Here is a 17,203-nt window from a genome sequence, read left to right on the forward strand (position 1 = left end):
CATAGGCCTTGTTGTTCACTTCCGCCTGGCGCGCAAGTCGTTGATAATAGCGGCAGTTGCGCTGGTGCCAATTCGAGTGGCACCGGCCTGCAGGCACGCAGCCAGATCCTCCAGCGACCGTATCCCGCCAGACGCCTTAACCCCCGTCCTCGCCACACTCGTACAGCCGCGCATCGCCTTCAGATCCTCAATTCTCGCGCCCCCAGTCGAGAACCCAGTTGACGTCTTGACAAAATCCGCGCCCGCCTCCTCACAGACCCAGCAGGCCTTCCGAATTTCCCCCTCGGCCAGCAAGCAGCATTCAAAAATAACCTTCACACAGCACCCTGCATACCTCCCCTTTGCCGCCACCACCACGGCGCGAATGTCCTCTTGCACCTTGCTCCACTGGCCGGACTTTGCATAGCCAATGTTCAACACCATGTCAAGCTCCGTGGCGCCGTCCGCGAGTGCCTGCAGGGACTCGGCTACCTTGGCTGCGGTCGAGGTTGTGCCGTGCGGGAATCCGATCACGGTGCCGATGGCAACGCCGGTGTTTTGAAGGTGGCTGGCGGCGAGAGAGACGTCGCAGGGGCGCACGCAGACGCTGGCTACTTGGTAGTCGGCGCTGAGCTTGCAGCCGTCGATTACTTGCTGCGTGGTGAGGTCTGGCCGGAGCAGCGCATGGTCGATGGTTTTGGCCACTACTTCGGGAGTCAGGTTTTCGATAGTCGGGTTGGCTGGAAGCATTTGCATTTATTTATTGTGGGTAAGTACACTTGGTATGTTTATAACAATGGGGGTTTATCTTGCAAAAGACAAAAACAAATTTTGACAAGCGCAGAGCAACTATTGCTTTGCTTTATTTCTCTATTTCTCTATATCTATATTTCTATATCTTTATTTTTCAACATTTACATATAAGAGCAAATACTGCTCCCCTTGTCCGGGAGCAATTCAAACACGTGTACATTGCATTATTGTATTATTATATTGTTATCACACATAGGCAAGTCTCGAGTGGTGGTTGATCGGAGCGCAACCATGCATAGCAAAAAAGAAAGAAAAAATTTTCTTTCTTTTTTTTTCCGATGATCTCTCCTTTCATCTCCTTTCGCAGCTTTTAGTCTGATAATGACTTCTTTTTATATTTTTGGACTTTAATTTTTTTTTTATGTTTGGTATTCGTGCGGCAGCTAATCGAATTTCCACAAGTACACCAGCGCTCCGCTCCTTTTTACTAGCACACAGCCTATCCACCCAGACATCAGCCATGCCCGACACGCCGGCCAGCGACAGTGTTTCCTCGCAGACCGAGCAGCAGCCCATTAGCGCAACAGAGCAGCAGCCCATTAGTGCAACAGAGCAGCCCCTTGGCGCAGCAGGCCAGCCCCTCACTGCTTCGGAGCAGCCTGCCAGCGCGACAGAGCAGCCCGATAAAAAACGCAGCAACCGCGGACAGACGTGCAAAGACCGGCGCGAGTTTGCCAAGAAAAAGCGCCTGATCCGCAACCTCGAGCCCAAACAAGAGCAGCGCCAGCCGCGCGCCGAGGGCAGCGAGCCGCGGCAACCCAAGCGCAAAGTAGCGCTTCTAATCGGATTCTGCGGCACCGGATACCAGGGCATGCAGGTGAACCCGAATGCGAAAACCATCGAGGGCGAATTATTCAAAGCCCTGGGCGCCGCAGGCGCTGTCTCTGCGGACAACGCCGATGACCAAGGCAAGGTGCAGTTCCAGCGCGCCGCGCGTACGGATAAGGGTGTGCATGCGGCCGGCCAAGTGGTCTCTTTGAAGATGATCATTGAGGATCCCGGCATTGTGGCCAAGCTCAATGCGAATTTGCCTGAGCAGATTCGCGCCTGGGGCTTTGTGCGCACCATTAGATCGTTCAACTGCAAAACCATGTGTGACTCGCGCACCTACGAGTACCTGCTCCCGACGTATGTCCTTGAGGGCGCGGACCCGGGGCTTGCCGAAATCGCGCGCAAGGTGGAGTTTGGTTTGCGCAGGGTGCCAGAGACTTCGGAAGAGGAGATGGCGCGCAAGCGGGCGTTCAGGGTGACGGAGGACAGGCTGCGGTTTGTGCGCGAGGCCTTTGAAAAGTACGTCGGCACGCACGAATTCCGCAACTTTACCGTCACCAAGGGATGCACGGACAACAACTCTAAGCGGTTCATACATGCGTTCACGGTTTCTGATCCGATGGTGATCCAGGGTGCCGAGTGGCTGAGCCTCAAGGTCAAGGGCCAGTCGTTTATGCTGCACCAGATCCGCAAAATGGTCGGCCTCATTATCCTCATGGCCCGCGCGAACGCCCCCCTGTCTCTCATCAATGCCCTGTTCGCCGGCCCGCGCGTTAACGTGCCCAAGGCCCCCGGCCTCGGCCTTCTTCTCGAGAGCCCCTGCTTCGACGCGTATAACCGCCGCACGGCCGCCCAGAAGGACAGCGCCAGCGACCCCGTCACCTTTGAGCCCTACGAGGCAGAGATCGTTGCGTTCAAGCAAAAATTCATCTACGATGCGATTATTAAGACCGAGATGGACGACCGCGTGTTTGATAGCTGGGTGAAGAGCGCAGAGGTGTTCCCGGAGCAGTACACGTATGTCAACCCCGAGGGCGTTATCCCTGAGGATGCTATTGTGACGCCGGAGACGGAGCGCATTTGGCAGATGAAGCGCAAGGAGCAGATTGCTGCGAGGGCTGCTGCGGAGGACGGCAAGGATATTGAGTCTTCGGAGGACGAGCAAGACTCGAAGGACGATTGAAGACTGAAGAGCAAAGACTGGGTGGTGGGGGTGGTAATTATATGCTGTATCTTTTTTAAAATTAAATAAATCCATGCAGGATCAGCCACAGCACAAATGAGCGCCCCCTCCTCTCCTTCCAGCCAGCGTGTATATTTTTTCTACTTGCATGATAAACATGTTTTGCATTATTCATTCATTGGATTGGAGGTAAAAATGCTGTTGCTAACCTGGTGGCCTGATGACCGAATCACGAAATGCACTCATGCATAAAACATCATCCTCCTCCCACAGACCTGTGATCAGCCTTGCCTAGCCCAGCCTTGCCTTGCCTGACTCTAAACCCAGTGTTTTCCTTTCCTTTCCTTTCTTTTTTATTTTCGGTGCTATTTGAATTCAAAACAATTTCTCTTTTGTTGCATTTCTTTATTCCTTTTACACTTTCTTTATAAAAATACAAATACAATAACAACAAACACTTACTCTTCATTTTAAAAAAGATGAAGCCAAGGTTTATGTACGTTGCATCTCCCTCCCCCCTCCTTTTTGTATAACATATAAAGGGACTATGACCCCCTTCCTACTTGTCTTCTCGCACTTGCCAACCATAGAACGCAAACACTTTCTTTTTCTCCATACCTACCTTTCCATACACACACATACATTTATATACACTTACACTGGCGAATATCCACATCTTATTAACATATAATTACCATGTCTGGCTTTTTAACTTCTAGCATGGAGGACACGCTCCTGGCGCCGTACGAGTATCTGGCGAAAATCCCAGGCAAAGAAATCCGCACAGTGATGATCAGTGCCTTCAACAACTGGCTGCACCTCGACCCCGCGCTTCTATCCTCCATATCGAGCATAATCCGCAAACTGCATACGTCCAGCCTGATGATCGACGACGTCGAGGATAACTCTGACCTGCGGCGGGGTATCCCAGTAACACATAAAATTTACGGCATCCCAATGACCATCAACACGGCCAACTACGTTTACTTTATCGCGCTCCAGGATGTATTGCAGATGCAGAGGCCCAAGTTGGTCGACATTTTTGCCGAGGAGCTTTTGAATCTCCACCGCGGCCAGGGCATGGAACTTTATTGGAGAGATACGTTGACGTGTCCGATGGAGAAGGAATACTTGGAGATGGTCTCGCATAAAACCGGAGGGTTGTTCAGGTTGGCTGTGAGAATGTTGCAGGAGTGTAGCGAAGAGAAGGTGGATTTTACCGGGTTGGTCGATATGATGGGGGCGTTTTTCCAGATCAGGGACGATTATATGAATCTGCAGTCGGCGGAGTACTCGAATAATAAGGGGTTCTGCGAGGATCTTACCGAGGGCAAATTCTCCTTTGTCATCGCCCACGCTATTACCAAGGGTGAGGATGGCGGCCAGTTGATGAGTATTTTGAGACAGAGGACGGCGGATGAGAATGTCAAAAGGTATGCAGTTTCGCTGATGGATAAGGCTGGGGCATTTGAATATACAAGGGAGTACTTGGCTGTTTTGGAGGACGATATTGCAGAGAAAATCAAGGAACATGGCGGTAATGAAGTCCTTGAACAAATGATGGCTAAACTTAGTGTCAGGAACATTTAGAAGAAGAAAAAAGTCTGATAGTTACTTTTCTATTTATTTTCTTCTCGATTTTATTTTTTTGCATTTCATTTTTCTAAATTTTTTATTATCCTGTCATAATTTTTTGAGAGAGAGAGAGAGAGCTGATCTTTTCCCATATAAAATATTATAAAGCCACGAGTAAGCTTTCCTTACAATCTTTTTTTTTCCGAGCACGGAAAAAAAAAGATTGGTTAAGTTTAGAAAGACAAGCAACTTTTTTATATACACATTTTTTATCATACATAGCGCATGACGACAACGATAATGGAGACAACTGCAGCAGCAGCAGTAGTTGCACCAGAGGTGTCCGATCAGCAGCCAACCAATGGCAATGCCAGCACCATTCTGACCGAGCCGCCCAAAAGACCCAAGCGTCGAGCCAAAGGAAAGCCCCAGCCCAATCCACTCCCGCTCTCGCTCCACCCAGCCATTCTCCCACGCATCGGCGTGCTCCTGACCACATCCAACACCAACTGCAAACCCGACTCCACCGGCATCTCCCAACCGCCTCTCTTATTCTCAGAACCACCGCTAATCTAATCTGGACACTTGCCACCTGGCCACTAACCCGGCTCCTGCGGCTCCTCACCCCGGCAAACCTCCTATGGCCCACCCTGGTAAAGACTAAGCTCCAGGCTTCCGTGTGTGTGATTAGAGACCGGATGAGAATCCAGTGGATTGCCTTGTGTGGGTTATGTTTGATGGCTTGCTTTTGTGGGTTGGTGGCGCGTTTGGGAAGGGCATTTTGTCTAGGTCCGATCCTACTTGGCTCAGGCGCTATTTGAGGGAAACTGGCGTGAGCAGTAAGGGGAAGCAAGTGTTCCTTGAGGATATTACGAAACAAAGGCGTCTGGAAAGGCAGATGAACAAGGGTGCGGCGGCAGCTGAGGCTGTGGCTGGACGGCTAGAGGAGTTGAGGGTGAAGAGAAGGGGGCCGAGACTGAAGAGAAGGAGGCGAGCAGATCGTTAGAGGAAGTAGTGGAGGAAGATGACCAAATAGATACGTTGGTTGGTCCCGAGGAAGCCTCAGAAATGGAACCCACGCAGCTATCACCCTACGAGTGCCTGTTTCTGTGCGACGCCGGATGTCTCGTCCCCAGGGACTCCGCCACCAACGCTATACTCTGCGCGAATGATCTCTGGAAACTCTTTGACTCGCTCGAAGCTGATTTCGAAATCAAATATGCTGCCTACTACTACTACCGGTCAAAGGGGTGGGTTGTCCGGAGTGGAATAAAGTTTGGGTCGGATTTTTTGCTGTACAACAATGGACCAGCACACTCACACGCGCAGTATTCTGTGGTTGTGCGCCACAGAAAGTGTTTGTCAGACAAGGAAATTGATACTCAGGAAAATGAAGAGGATGGATATGGGGGTGAGAGCCGGCGGTTGGTGGACACTTGGCAGTACATGTTTGCTTTGACCAGAGTCACAGCCCAAGTGCAGAAGACCTTGGTTGTGTGCTATGTTGATTCGCCGGAGAGCCAATGCTTGGCCGACAGGATGGATCTCTGCCAGTACGCTATCGAGGAGCAGGTCATTTCGCGATTCAATCCCAATAGAAAATAAATAATAAAATTGATTCCACACAAAATTGATATTTAAATTGTTTCGTTCATTTGGTGCCTTGTTTGCTATAAGCGTCCCCCTCTAAGCGAGACTAAAAAAAACAAAAAAAGACCCATATATGGAACGGGAGATGGCTTAGTGGAAGGCCTTGTGTTCCAAAAGCATCTCGTTGTTGGCAGGCAGACCAACGAAGGCACGCATGATGTTCTCCATGGCCATGCGCTGCTTGGCAAGGGCGTTGACCACAGGGGTGTTGGGAGGCACAACGGGGGCCTTGAGCATGTACGACAGGATGGACAAAACCGAGTGGAAGGGCACCCACTCGGGCTCAACCGCATCAGAATCATCCCTGACGCGGTACGCAACACGGGTCATCAGCTCCGTCATCATGAACAGATCGATAATCAGCGGGCTGGCAAGCAGCGAGTCCTCGCACGTGTTGTAGATCGAAATAGTGTTCAGACCACCCATGAAGATCTCACTAACGTACTCGTCCATGGCGCGCTTCGAGTCACCAACCGAGGGCACGTACTTGATAACGATTGTGTGATCGGGGTGCTCACCCTTCTTGTACAAAAGGTGGTTGGAACCGACCATATCATCGACGACGCTGCTCTTCGAGATTTCCTTGGAGCGGAACTGCGCGGGCGCAGACAGGTTGCGCCCGTCGTTGTTACCCAGGTGGTTGTACGACGTGATCGCCAGGGGCTTGATACCGGCATTGACCAGGAACTCGGCCAGCACGGACTTGATCTTGGTCTGGCCCGACTTGAAGTCATCACCGCCGATGAAGCAGCTCTTGCGCTCGGCCAGCTCAATGACACCGGGAACCAGGGTGTTCTGGGGCGAACCATTGACAAAGGGTGCGCCCTCGAGAATCGACGCAATGGCAAACAGGGTTGACGGCGACACCTCGGCGTGCCCATCCTCGACAGCCTTGAGCAGGTTATCTGCGGTGTCGTTGATACCGGCGAGAATATCCGCGTAGCGCTCCGTGTTGGCAGTCCACATAACAATCACGCGCTCGAGATCGTTGGCCTGCTTGAAGTCGCGGATGTCCTTGCGCAAGTGGTCCAGCTGCTCCTGCTTGGTGCCGCCGATAATGTTGTCGGCCCGGTCCTCCTGGTTGGCTGCGATAAAGTCCGGGTAGTAGACCGAGGGCAGGGGCTTAAGCTCCTTGAGCTCATCGTACACCCTCCGCTGCAGATCAACCGGCAGAACCTGCGCGCGGCGCATGGCGTCACCGATGCTCAGCGAGTTAATGTCCCAGCCACCAATGACAATATCATTGGGGTGAGCCATTGGCACGACCTCGTTGAAGGGCACGTAGACGTCGTTCAGCTTGGCATCCACACCCAGCTTGACCGTCGACGCCATCATGATGGATCCAAAGTAGTTGGGCTCCTGCATGCCTTTACGCGTCTCCCACGAGATGTTCTTCTTGTTGGCGAGAATCGAGGCGGTCACCGTGGTGCCGTTGTTGCCAGCCCAGCCGACGAGCATAAGGCCGACGCGGCCGACCTTGGTCTTGGTCTGGAATTGGTAGTGTACCTTGGTGGGCTTGGCCCTAAGCTGCCCGGTCTCGGCGTCGCGGCTGACAATGGTCGTGTCGTACATGTAGTCCGACTCGACCTTGCCCTCGCTGTAGTGCACGTAGGGCGAATCGACCTTGAACGCGGTAGTGCCCGAAGCGGAGGCAGTGGCGGCAGCAATGGCGCTGTTGGCGGTGGTGTTATCGATGGTGTTGATGGGAGACATGGTTGATTGGTTTGTTTGTTTTTAAAAGGCTTTTTTAGAGTTTGTTGTTTTTTGTAAGGGATTTTTTTTTGAAGAGTATTAGTTTGGTTGATGTTGATGTTGGAGGTTGAAATCACGAATCAGCACACGGAGAGAAAGACTATGTTAGTGCTTTTTAGGCTTGGGCTGGGTTCTCTTTCTTCCTCTGTGTGGATTGTGCACTGAAGCAAGCTGGTTGGAAAACGTTGTAAAAAGCGATAGCTAGTAGGTTCCCGGAGTCAAACAGATGAGACGGGGAAATCCTGCAAAAGAAAAGTTGACTATAACGCGCTTGTAAAAAGTGTTAAAGGCCTAAGGTGTGGAAAAAAGGATATCTGTGGATTAATGGTAAGAAAAAAAAGAGAAAAGAGAAAAGTATGACCGCGTTCTGGGCCTTGCGGTCTGCAATTTATATCAAAACGGTTCTCGTTTCCTCCGCACACAAAATCCAATCAACAACGTCCAAGTAAATTATTGGCCTTTGGCTTTCAAGGCCAATTAGGGACAATGGCAACAATGGCCAGGTTGTATTCTATTTTTCCACTATTTATTAGTTTTGCTTTGCGCAATTATCCCGGTGTTTTTTTCAATACAGGCGGAGCCACTATGTGCCCACTTTGCGGCGCGCAGAGTAAGACAGATCAATCACTCCCACGGCATTAACAAGGGCGATCGGCTGTCAAAGCTGAAATTGCACGTGTGCCAATCACCATTAATTATCTGCAACAAAAAAACTGACTTTTTCCCTTTGAGAGGAACAAGTCTGAAGGATCTTCGAAGCATATGCACCTCCCAAATGCGGAAAAAAAGGTGGCAAGATAAGCCATGAAAAGACCCAAAAGCGACCATGTGTAAGTTGTACATGGCTCCACGTTCTGCAATGATCTGCTCCATTCTGCTGCACCTAGGTGCATGTTTGTTACATTGTAAAAGAAGCGCGCTCGAGCAATAGTGCAAAAGTAGTGTCACTTTCACATGCAAGTGCAGCGAAGCGGAAAAATCATGTCTGTGATTAGGCTGATTGACAAGGCTTCACTGCATCAGTCACGCTCATAATTACAATTCTGGAATCAGATTTATTTATATTTTACTCATATTAAATCTGCCAAAAGCGGATCAGGTTGGGCAATGCCTCTGCGCATATCAGAATCACAACCCTGAAACCGACTTTCGATAAGGTCATGAACGCACTTCTAGCTTTGATTATTTGCATAAATAATATGAAACATGTTGCTGCTGCCACTGGCTCGTTTTTTATTTGGGCCATGCGCATACACAGTGACGTAAAACCTCCATCTGTGTGATTGGACAGCTCTTGCTTGATGCAGGGACAGGGGCTGTTCAAACAATAAAGGTATATTGCTGCCGCTCAAACTAAAGGTTGTAACATAGGTCTAGGGCCAAAAATCAGAGTATTTTTGCGTAAAAGGTTGCAAGAAAACTGACGCATTTTTGAGGTATAAAAGAGCGACATTTGCCGGCACATTCATCTCGACAAACCCATCACCCATTCAACATTCTTGAATACTAGCAATCTTCACAGCACCGTCTTTTAACAACCACAACCAACCAACTACTTTATAAACTTTATCATCATGTCCAACCTTTTCAACCAGGCTGCCGGCGCTACCAAGGAGGCCGTCGGGAACATTCTCGGCAACAAGGATCTCGCTGACAAGGGCCGTGGCCAGTGGGCCGAAGGCAAGGGCGAGCAGAAGATGCAGGAGAGCCAGGCTCGTAGCGAGGAGGAGAACCCCAATATGCACCGCGCTGGCGACTCTGTCAAGAACACCGGCGGTGCCGCCAAGGAGAAGTTTGGCCAGGCCATTGGCAACGAGCGCATGGAGGCTGAGGGCCGCAGCCAGCGCGCCCAGGCCAAGGGCAACGCCGAGCACCACGAGAACCTTGCCAAGGACAACGCCAGGTCCGGTTTTTGATCACGAATCGCTACTGTAATTTAAAAACATGATCCAATTGTTGGATTTTGTTTGTATTTCAAATGTTTATATAAATAAATCCTTATTAAAGGAAACACACTTGCACTAAAGTGACGACAATTGTGATATTATTATTAGCAACGTGGATTTATATTATTGTGCTAATAAAGTAAATACATTCAATTGTATTTGAATATCGACAATTTGTTATGTATTCGCGCTGTTAAAAGATGCATATGGTCTCATCTTTATAAATGAAGATAATGTTAAATATGGAGTTGAAGGGCCATTTGGTTGATTGGTGGTTTGTTAGCTCTACTTTTTGCTTTTGGTCACGTTCATATACCCTCCAAATAGATGTCCCTGAGTCAATATTTGTTATTGATAGCTATACATTTGTTATGTGCCACATGTTTGCATTAGAATAAAATAAATAGGGCGGTGGGGCTTTTGTCACAAAAACAATAGCAACAAATAAAAATGCAGCAAGTATAGTCAGGGGCGAGGAATGCCCTATTTATATTTTTCTTGTAACACTGTAATAACAAAAATAAGAAACGAAAAAAGACATTTTGTTAACATGGCCAAGTGTAAAAAATAAATTAGAAATTGTTCAAAAGCCAAAACAAATTGCACATATAGCAACTGGCCAATTTCAATTGATGACCAAAGTAATTGAAAGTTAAAGTCATAGTAATTTTAAATAGAATTTTGTAAATGTAGTTTTTTATCTAATACCCGTAGAAAATAAAAATATTTCAGCGAGCAAGCGAGAACAAGTATAAAAAACCAATATCAAAGTTTTATATTTCCACGATTGCTGTCAGAATTAATTAACAATTCATGTTGCTTGTCACCAAAGCCCCCAAACTCTCATGTGTGTGTGTCGGTCCTGACAAATGGTCACAAGGTATAATACGCAACAACAAATAGCATGGCATGCATCGACTATAAAGATCTCGACCTTTGCAGCCAACCGGATTGTTCTTATTCTCCTGTTGTTTTTGTTATTACTTGCCGAGAGGTCGCAGAAGAGAGATTAGAAAATAGGTCGAAATCATAAAGCTGACACATCGACCCCTCACAACCTTGGATTGCTGTTTCTTTTCCATTGCTAAGACAGAAATTGGAAGCTCTCAGTTCAGCCCAACAGTTTGCAAACCACAATATAAAATTTCGCATATTGTGAATGGTCTCGCAATTACACAAAACCAACAAGCACACCACATACAGAACATATGCCATGTTGCCCCACACTAGTCCATACAATACCTGTGACGCACTTGTTAATTCCTACTCAATGCCCAGCATACTATCAACTGAGCCACAGCAGCCTACCAGCCAACAGAGCACTTGCAGCATAGTCTGGTGCTTTCTTCACTTAACCCCCTTTTAACAAAAGGGCTTGGTTCCGGATGAAAACCATGCTGCAAAGCTGTACAAGCTGCCCAAGCGACTTTCATTCCTGCTGGACAACAGGCAATGCAACCATAAGGTCAAAAACTGCACGACAGCAGCCAAAGAAAGTACAAACACAAAATAAGAGAATAAATAAGATTGGGACAAGGATTGCTGAACCGTCTGTTATCAACCGGGGATATACGATCCATTGTCAGATATATCATCCTTCACAATATCTATGCCGCGGATTTCAATACCAGGACAATTAAGTGGGCGCCAAAGGTTGTGTAAAAAGTGTGCAACTTCCACGCGGTTGTTGCGATTTACCTCGAGCACAAGTGTAAGAACTAAAACAGCATAAAATAAAAGAGCAAGTGGGGCAGCCTGAGTGAAGAAAAAAGAAGAGAAAAAAGAAAAGCTGAGCTAGAATATGTCTTCCTTTTTGAATAACTATTTCTCAGCTCTGCCATTTGGGGACAGAAAAAATATTTTATTTTCCGCGTGGTTTGTTCTAAAAATCCTGGTTGGACATTTCTTGTTATTTGTATTGCTGTATTAGAATGTGTCATAAATGCTGGATAGTGCAATTTATTTGGCATGATTTTTTGACCATCAAATAATTTTCGACATCAAATATTTGCCCGCTCAAAAGCAATAAAAGCCACCAAGTTCAAAAATTAAAATTCAAGTTGGCGCTTTAAAGTATGACCAGCTTAAAGCAAAAAAGATTCACTGTCAGAGAAATTAACTGTTTACCGAAACTCAACCAAGTTTAACAAATAGCTTGGTAGAAAATGTTGTGGGCGTTGCATGCACTTATTATCGCCCATTTATGTTTTTCAGTTTGCACAAATAAACAAAAAATGTCGCCGAGCCAGAAAAATGTTCTCACACACGTAATGACTGTCATTTATGCCATTGTTTTCAAAAATTATATTCAAATAATAAAATCAGTTTATTCTTGCAAACGAAGGAGCAATTTTAAAATAAAATAAATAGGCAATGTTATCATTAAACAGCTCTGCAAAGAAAACTCCAGAAAAATAAACGTTTCCAAGTTTTAGCAAGTGCAATCCTTGTTAATAGCAAATACTGCGCTGTGAATGTCCAATGTTGTCGCGAGTTAATGTTCTTTATACTAAGTGACTTTCACAATTGATCGTGAACACCGATCGTGGTGATTCTCGCCATATAAGCTCAGCTCAGCTGAGCTGAGAACTCGCGAGCTAAGCCAATGGCGAGCAGACATTAATGTAGCAGCGGTCAGGATATCACTTAAGCATTATAGCTGCCTATAAAATGGCAGTAGGGAAAACTCAATAGGTTTCTTTAGTTTTAGTTTTAATACAGATTTATTGGACATCTATTCTGACATTTATTACACTGATCACAAATATGGAAACCTCGTGTTTGTAGTCTTTGATATCCATCCTGTCGTCATCGGCCACTAGTCCCGTGGTGCAACAAGCCGGTTATTTATTTTTATATCTTGTCATGCGATGACTAAATACATAGTTCTCAGTGTGGAATTCAAATAAAATAGTACATAATATTACCCACTGTTGCGCCTAATTAAAAATCCAACACATTCTCATAAAAAACAGAACTAAAATAAATAAATGACAATCCATTTCATCGCAGACAATTATTAAACGATAATTGGTCGATACGCATAAATAATGACGTTATTATTTATCAAACCAGGATGACCGAAAATGATGTAGTTTATCAACGACTATTTTATTTTAATATTACTTCATATTTTCATCAAATGATAACATGTGTATGATGTAATAGTTTCTGTATTCATCGGACTTTAATATTTGTGCAAGTCAAAATGATTTAGGTTGATTTGGTCTATGTTATATCAACTTTTTACGGAAAAAGACATTGGTCAGACTTGAAAAAACCGACGCATCTTTGAGGTATAAAAGAGCGACATTTGTCGGTACATTTATCTCGACAAACCCATCACCCATTCAACAGTCTTGAATACTAGCAATCTTCACAGCACCGTCTTTTAACAACCACAACCAACCAACTACTTTATAAACTTTATCATCATGTCCAACCTTTTCAACCAGGCTGCCGGCGCTACCAAGGAGGCCGTCGGAACATTCTCGGCAACAGGGATCTCGCTGACAAGGGCCGCGAGCAGTGGGCCGAAGGCAAGGGCGAGCAGAAGATGCAGGAGAGCCAGGCTCGTAGCGAGGAGGAGAACCCCAATATGCACCGCGCTGGCGACTCTGTCAAGAACACCGGCGGTGCCGCCAAGGAGAAGTTTGGCCAGGCCATTGGCAACGAGCACATGGAGGCTGAGGGCCGCAGCCAGCGCGCCCAGGCCAAGGGCAACGTCGAGCACCACGAAAAGCTCGCTAAGGAAGACGCCAGGCCTGACATTTAAGCTTTGAATTTTAGGCATACGTTTTTGTATATGTTTTATATTAAATATACGTGTTCTTTTGTAAATTTCTTTTTGGAAAGATGCAGCGTGGCGCAGTGCAAATGTAAGTGTAAATTAACTAATATTGTGTAAACACCAACTTATTTATTTGCTTGTGCTAAAAATCTAGTTAACTCCTTCCTGTGCTTTGAATGCATCCCAACCCTCGTTGAGAGCTGTGAACACGCTCGATGAGATCATCTTTGTCCGCACGTCCACGTCCTTGCTCAACTTGTCCGGATGCAACCTGGAAATAGCCCGCATATAGGCGCGCTTAACCTTATTTGGCTCCAAGATCTCGTGCATTCCGATGGGCTTAAAGTCGGGCAAAAGTGTGTGCAGGCTGGACAGCAGCGCACGGAGGTTCTGCTGCTTGCCGTCGCGCCAGCGCTTAATTTCGGCATCAACATGATCAATAATAGCCATTCTCTGGTCGTCCTCCACGCGCTTAGCCTCGTCATTTCTGCGCATCTCAGCAACCGCCGCAGAATTCTCCCTATCCTGGTTCAAAATCGTCGTTCCCTTGCTCTTGACAGTGTCAATTGAAATCGAGGCAAACAGCGTGGCAATGTCTTCGGGCCGCTGCTTAACCACGGGCGCCTTTGGCTTAACAGGCTGGTTGATTCCCAGCGCCTTTTCGCAGCGCTGGATGCCGCGCATGGACTGTTGGCGAGAGCCCGAGTCACGGGCAACCTCCTTCAGCTTCTTCCAGTCATCCAGTGCCTCGGTGTACTTTTCATCAGCCTCGCATGCCTCGCCACGCCGCTGCAACGCCTTTGCACGCTGATCGACTATGTCCACCCGACCGGAATCAGCTCCCAGCTCGACTATGCCGTTGCCCTGGTACAGGTCACAGAGCTCCAGTGACAGGCTGCAGTCACCAAGTGCATTTTTGGACTCGCCGTTGCGCATGTACGCCAGGGCACGGTTATTGTAAAGCAGGATGAGGATGGGGTGCGCGCTGGAATGGCAAACAACGCTGCTGACTGCGTCGGTGTACCCGATAATGGCATCGCCAAACTGGCCTAGCTTAAATTGGTCGTTGGCTCTTGTTTTGGCCGCATTGGATCCTTGCAAGATATGACCAGGCAGCGCTGGGACCTGTGCTGCAGCGGGTATGGCAGCAGCTGGCGGCCGCGGGCTTTGGCTCGCTGATTTTGCCTCCAGCCTACTGGCGTACATACTCGGGGAGGACATATAGCGCTGCTGCTGCTGTGACCCCGATCCAAGTGAAGGCGATGAAGCTGCTCCAAATCCGGTATTCATGTCGATAAATGTCTCTGTCTGCGCAGCGGGTCTTGAGGCACTGCGTCCACCAAAGCTCTCCTTTTTTCTGCCAAAGTTATCCGGCTGCCTTTCAGGCTGGCGGCCACGGCGGTTCGCAGACACGTAGACATCGGCATCATCGTCCGAGGATGAGTCGCGGTACGGCTGAGCTGATGGCAAATAATCTTCGTCCCGCCACGATCTCCCCGACCCGCTGCCGACCTTGCGCTGCTCCAAGACGGTCTCCTGAATCTCGATTATTTTCTTCTTACCCATAGCAAACCACGAGTTGGCCTGCTTCCACACGTTGGTGCCAATCTCGTTTGCTTGCGCGAGCAGCACATCGGTATTGACCTTGTTGCCAAAGACGGACTTTTGGCCGGATGAAGATGCACCTTGGTCACCCCGACCTCTGCCGTTGGTTCTGGCGCGAGGGTCGCCATAGTCGTACCTGTTGGTACCTTGGTCATCGTCAGATGAGCTGTCTCTGTACTTGGTGGGCCTTTCGTGATACGCGGTGCTTTGAGCAGGGCGGCCTGCTGGCAGCTGCTGTTTCTGCTGCATCTGCTGGCCCGAAATCTGGCGCGCAGTTGACTGTTGCTCGCGCAAAAGCTGGATTGCCGCCCGCGTGCTGCTGGTGATTTCCAGCGCGGCCTTGGCCTGATCCGCCGTGAACCCGTAGTCGACAATTTGAGCGATCTCAAAGTCATTGTCAGCAAATGCGTCGGCTGATTGACCTGCAGCTGGGTATACCGCAGCTCGCTCTATGGGCACTTCCGGCAGGTTAAAATCCATGGGGATTGGCTCGTCGTCGTCAAGCAAGTGTCCGCTGCCAAAGCTTTTCGAAGGAACTTTGCCGCTTCCACCGAAACTGCCGCCATTCCTGATGCTGTCGTTATTACTGGTCCTTATCTGCTGTGTACTCGAGAACACTGAAAACGGGTCAAAGTCCATCGCGCTGCTATTGCTGCTGCCTGTCGCAAACCCTGTTGGCTTTTGCTGCATCACCGGCATGACAACACTCGGCCGAGACGTGCCCACCTGCTCTAGAACATCAAAATCCCACACATCCTTCTGCTGCTGTTGTTGCTGCTGGTGTGGCCTTGATTGCGATTGTGTGGCAAAGGGCGAGCCCGAGCGGGACTTTGTCTGCTCCTCCAGTATTTGCTGTCGCTCGCGAAGAGTCATCTTTGCCTGGTTGGGCTGCGACGAAGTGAACGATACCAGCTCGCCAAACGGGTCGTCTTTGGGATCTTTCTGAAGCGGCTTTTCGGCAGAGCTGCCCGAGCGGCTTTGTTGGGATGACGAAAAGTTCAGCCCTGGTGAAGACATGCTGGGCGAGTAATTGGGACCACTTGCGGTGCTGCGCATTGCAGATGGCTTGCCAGCGCCTGGCGAATTGCTCGCACTCTTCTGCTGCTGGCTGTTGTTGTTGTTGCTGCTAGGCCAATTGAGTCCCGAAAAATCGTCCATCTGGCGGTTAGATTGTTAAAACAGAATAAAGATAAAAAGATAAATAAAACAAATAAAAATTAGAAAGAGAAATCTGCTCCAACAGCCATGCTGAATAGAATGCGTTGACGCAGCAAGTTGCAAGCAGTCTTGCCAAAGTTTAATAATTGCGCAGAGAAAAACTAGTTACTTAATTTAATCGACGTATGCCAATGTTTTTACTGGATGTATTTGCTCATGAACTTGCGATGAAAGTCAGAGCGCAGCATATCGTTGACAAAGCGTTTCTGGGACTTTCCGTCGTCGCCCTTGGCCTGGTTGCGGAAGACAACATCGTCGTCCCACCGACGCTTGACCGAAAACTCCTGCCCGCCTTTAAGCAAAGGGTTGGCCCCCATCACTGAGCCGGCATTCATCAGCTTGCGCTCCTCTGCCTCCCTCTCCTCACGTGCCTTTTCATCCGCGCGCTCTCTCTTTATTTTCTCCAACTCGCGCATCAACAACGCTGTCTCGTCCTCGTCGCTCTCCTCATCACTACCTTCAGAGCCGCTCTCCACGCTCTCCTCGCCATCTGACTCTTCTCCATTTTCGCTCTCTTCGTCTGAGGCTGCGTCCAGCATTTGTGCCATTTCGATGTATTTGGCTCGGTTAACTGCCAAAGCAGACTGTGACTCTTCTGTCGAGGATTCTGTCGTAGCTGTGTCGTGTGTCAGCTGCTTGGCCTCGTAGTGTTTGCGCTCGGCCTCTTTGAGCTCTTGCCTGAGCTCTTCCACTGTGTATCCTTTTCGCCACCCTGGCCAGGTTTGCGCGTCTTCAGCCGTGTGTGGCTGGGCAGGTCCTTTGCCGAGGTCAAATGTGAGAACTGAGCTTCGGCTTTTCCCTTAGCCGGGTCAAACGTAGGGCGTGCTGCTGTGGTCATTTGTTTTATTTGTGTAATAAAAAAGATGCGAGTGAGTGTAATTCAAATATCGTAAAGCGTTGTCTTATTTTTTATTTTTCCTG

At 48.4% G+C, this 17,203-nt stretch overlaps 8 protein-coding genes across 8 annotated transcripts; 4 read left to right on the forward strand and 4 right to left on the reverse strand.

Moving 5' to 3' along the window:
- Nucleotides 1–15: 15 nt before the first annotated feature.
- Nucleotides 16–729, reverse strand: BX661DRAFT_199945 (deoxyribose-phosphate aldolase; the record flags this gene model as incomplete). The annotated part of the gene is made up of 1 exon (XM_051538363.1): nt 16–729. One exon carries the CDS (start codon nt 727–729, stop codon nt 16–18), a length of 714 nt encoding a protein of 237 aa, XP_051389917.1.
- A 260-nt stretch (nt 730–989) lies between these two features.
- Nucleotides 990–3,113, forward strand: BX661DRAFT_186056 (pseudouridine synthase). Its single transcript, XM_051536937.1, has one exon. It carries the CDS (start codon nt 1,154–1,156, stop codon nt 2,744–2,746), a length of 1,593 nt encoding a protein of 530 aa, XP_051389918.1. The 5' UTR covers nt 990–1,153; the 3' UTR covers nt 2,747–3,113.
- On the forward strand, nt 3,114–4,509 carry BX661DRAFT_186058 (geranylgeranyl pyrophosphate synthase). The gene is made up of 2 exons (XM_051536938.1): nt 3,114–3,242; nt 3,466–4,509. Exons 1-2 carry the CDS (start codon nt 3,226–3,228, stop codon nt 4,334–4,336), a joined length of 888 nt encoding a protein of 295 aa, XP_051389919.1. The 5' UTR covers nt 3,114–3,225; the 3' UTR covers nt 4,337–4,509.
- Nucleotides 4,510–4,551: 42 nt separating this feature from the next.
- BX661DRAFT_186059 (tRNA intron endonuclease) lies at nt 4,552–5,938 on the forward strand. The gene is made up of 3 exons (XM_051536939.1): nt 4,552–4,804; nt 5,013–5,229; nt 5,268–5,938. The coding sequence occupies exons 1-3, from the start codon at nt 4,607–4,609 to the stop codon at nt 5,924–5,926; spliced, it is 1,074 nt and encodes a 357-aa protein (XP_051389920.1). The 5' UTR covers nt 4,552–4,606; the 3' UTR covers nt 5,927–5,938.
- A 123-nt stretch (nt 5,939–6,061) lies between these two features.
- Nucleotides 6,062–7,684, reverse strand: BX661DRAFT_172601 (uncharacterized protein; the record flags this gene model as incomplete). Its single annotated transcript, XM_051533788.1, has 1 exon — nt 6,062–7,684. One exon carries the CDS (start codon nt 7,682–7,684, stop codon nt 6,062–6,064), a length of 1,623 nt encoding a protein of 540 aa, XP_051389921.1.
- Nucleotides 7,685–9,162: 1,478 nt separating this feature from the next.
- On the forward strand, nt 9,163–9,784 carry BX661DRAFT_186061 (uncharacterized protein). The gene has a single exon (XM_051536940.1). The coding sequence runs from the start codon at nt 9,298–9,300 to the stop codon at nt 9,637–9,639; it is 342 nt and encodes a 113-aa protein (XP_051389922.1). The 5' UTR covers nt 9,163–9,297; the 3' UTR covers nt 9,640–9,784.
- A 3,776-nt stretch (nt 9,785–13,560) lies between these two features.
- Nucleotides 13,561–16,320, reverse strand: BX661DRAFT_53601 (uncharacterized protein). The gene has a single exon (XM_051539243.1). The coding sequence runs from the start codon at nt 16,220–16,222 to the stop codon at nt 13,610–13,612; it is 2,613 nt and encodes an 870-aa protein (XP_051389923.1). The 5' UTR covers nt 16,223–16,320; the 3' UTR covers nt 13,561–13,609.
- BX661DRAFT_186065 (Pre-mRNA-splicing factor Cwf15/Cwc15) lies at nt 16,283–17,182 on the reverse strand. The gene is given in 2 exon segments (XM_051536941.1): nt 16,283–16,982; nt 16,994–17,182. 2 exon segments carry the CDS (start codon nt 17,118–17,120, stop codon nt 16,420–16,422), a joined length of 690 nt encoding a protein of 229 aa, XP_051389924.1. The 5' UTR covers nt 17,121–17,182; the 3' UTR covers nt 16,283–16,419.
- Between the last annotated feature and the right edge of the window lie 21 nt (nt 17,183–17,203).

The sequence above is a fragment of the Kickxella alabastrina genome (genome assembly GCF_025024165.1).
Source record: "Kickxella alabastrina strain RSA 675 chromosome Unknown BX661scaffold_20, whole genome shotgun sequence".
Lineage (NCBI taxonomy): Eukaryota > Fungi > Kickxellomycota > Kickxellomycetes > Kickxellales > Kickxellaceae > Kickxella > Kickxella alabastrina.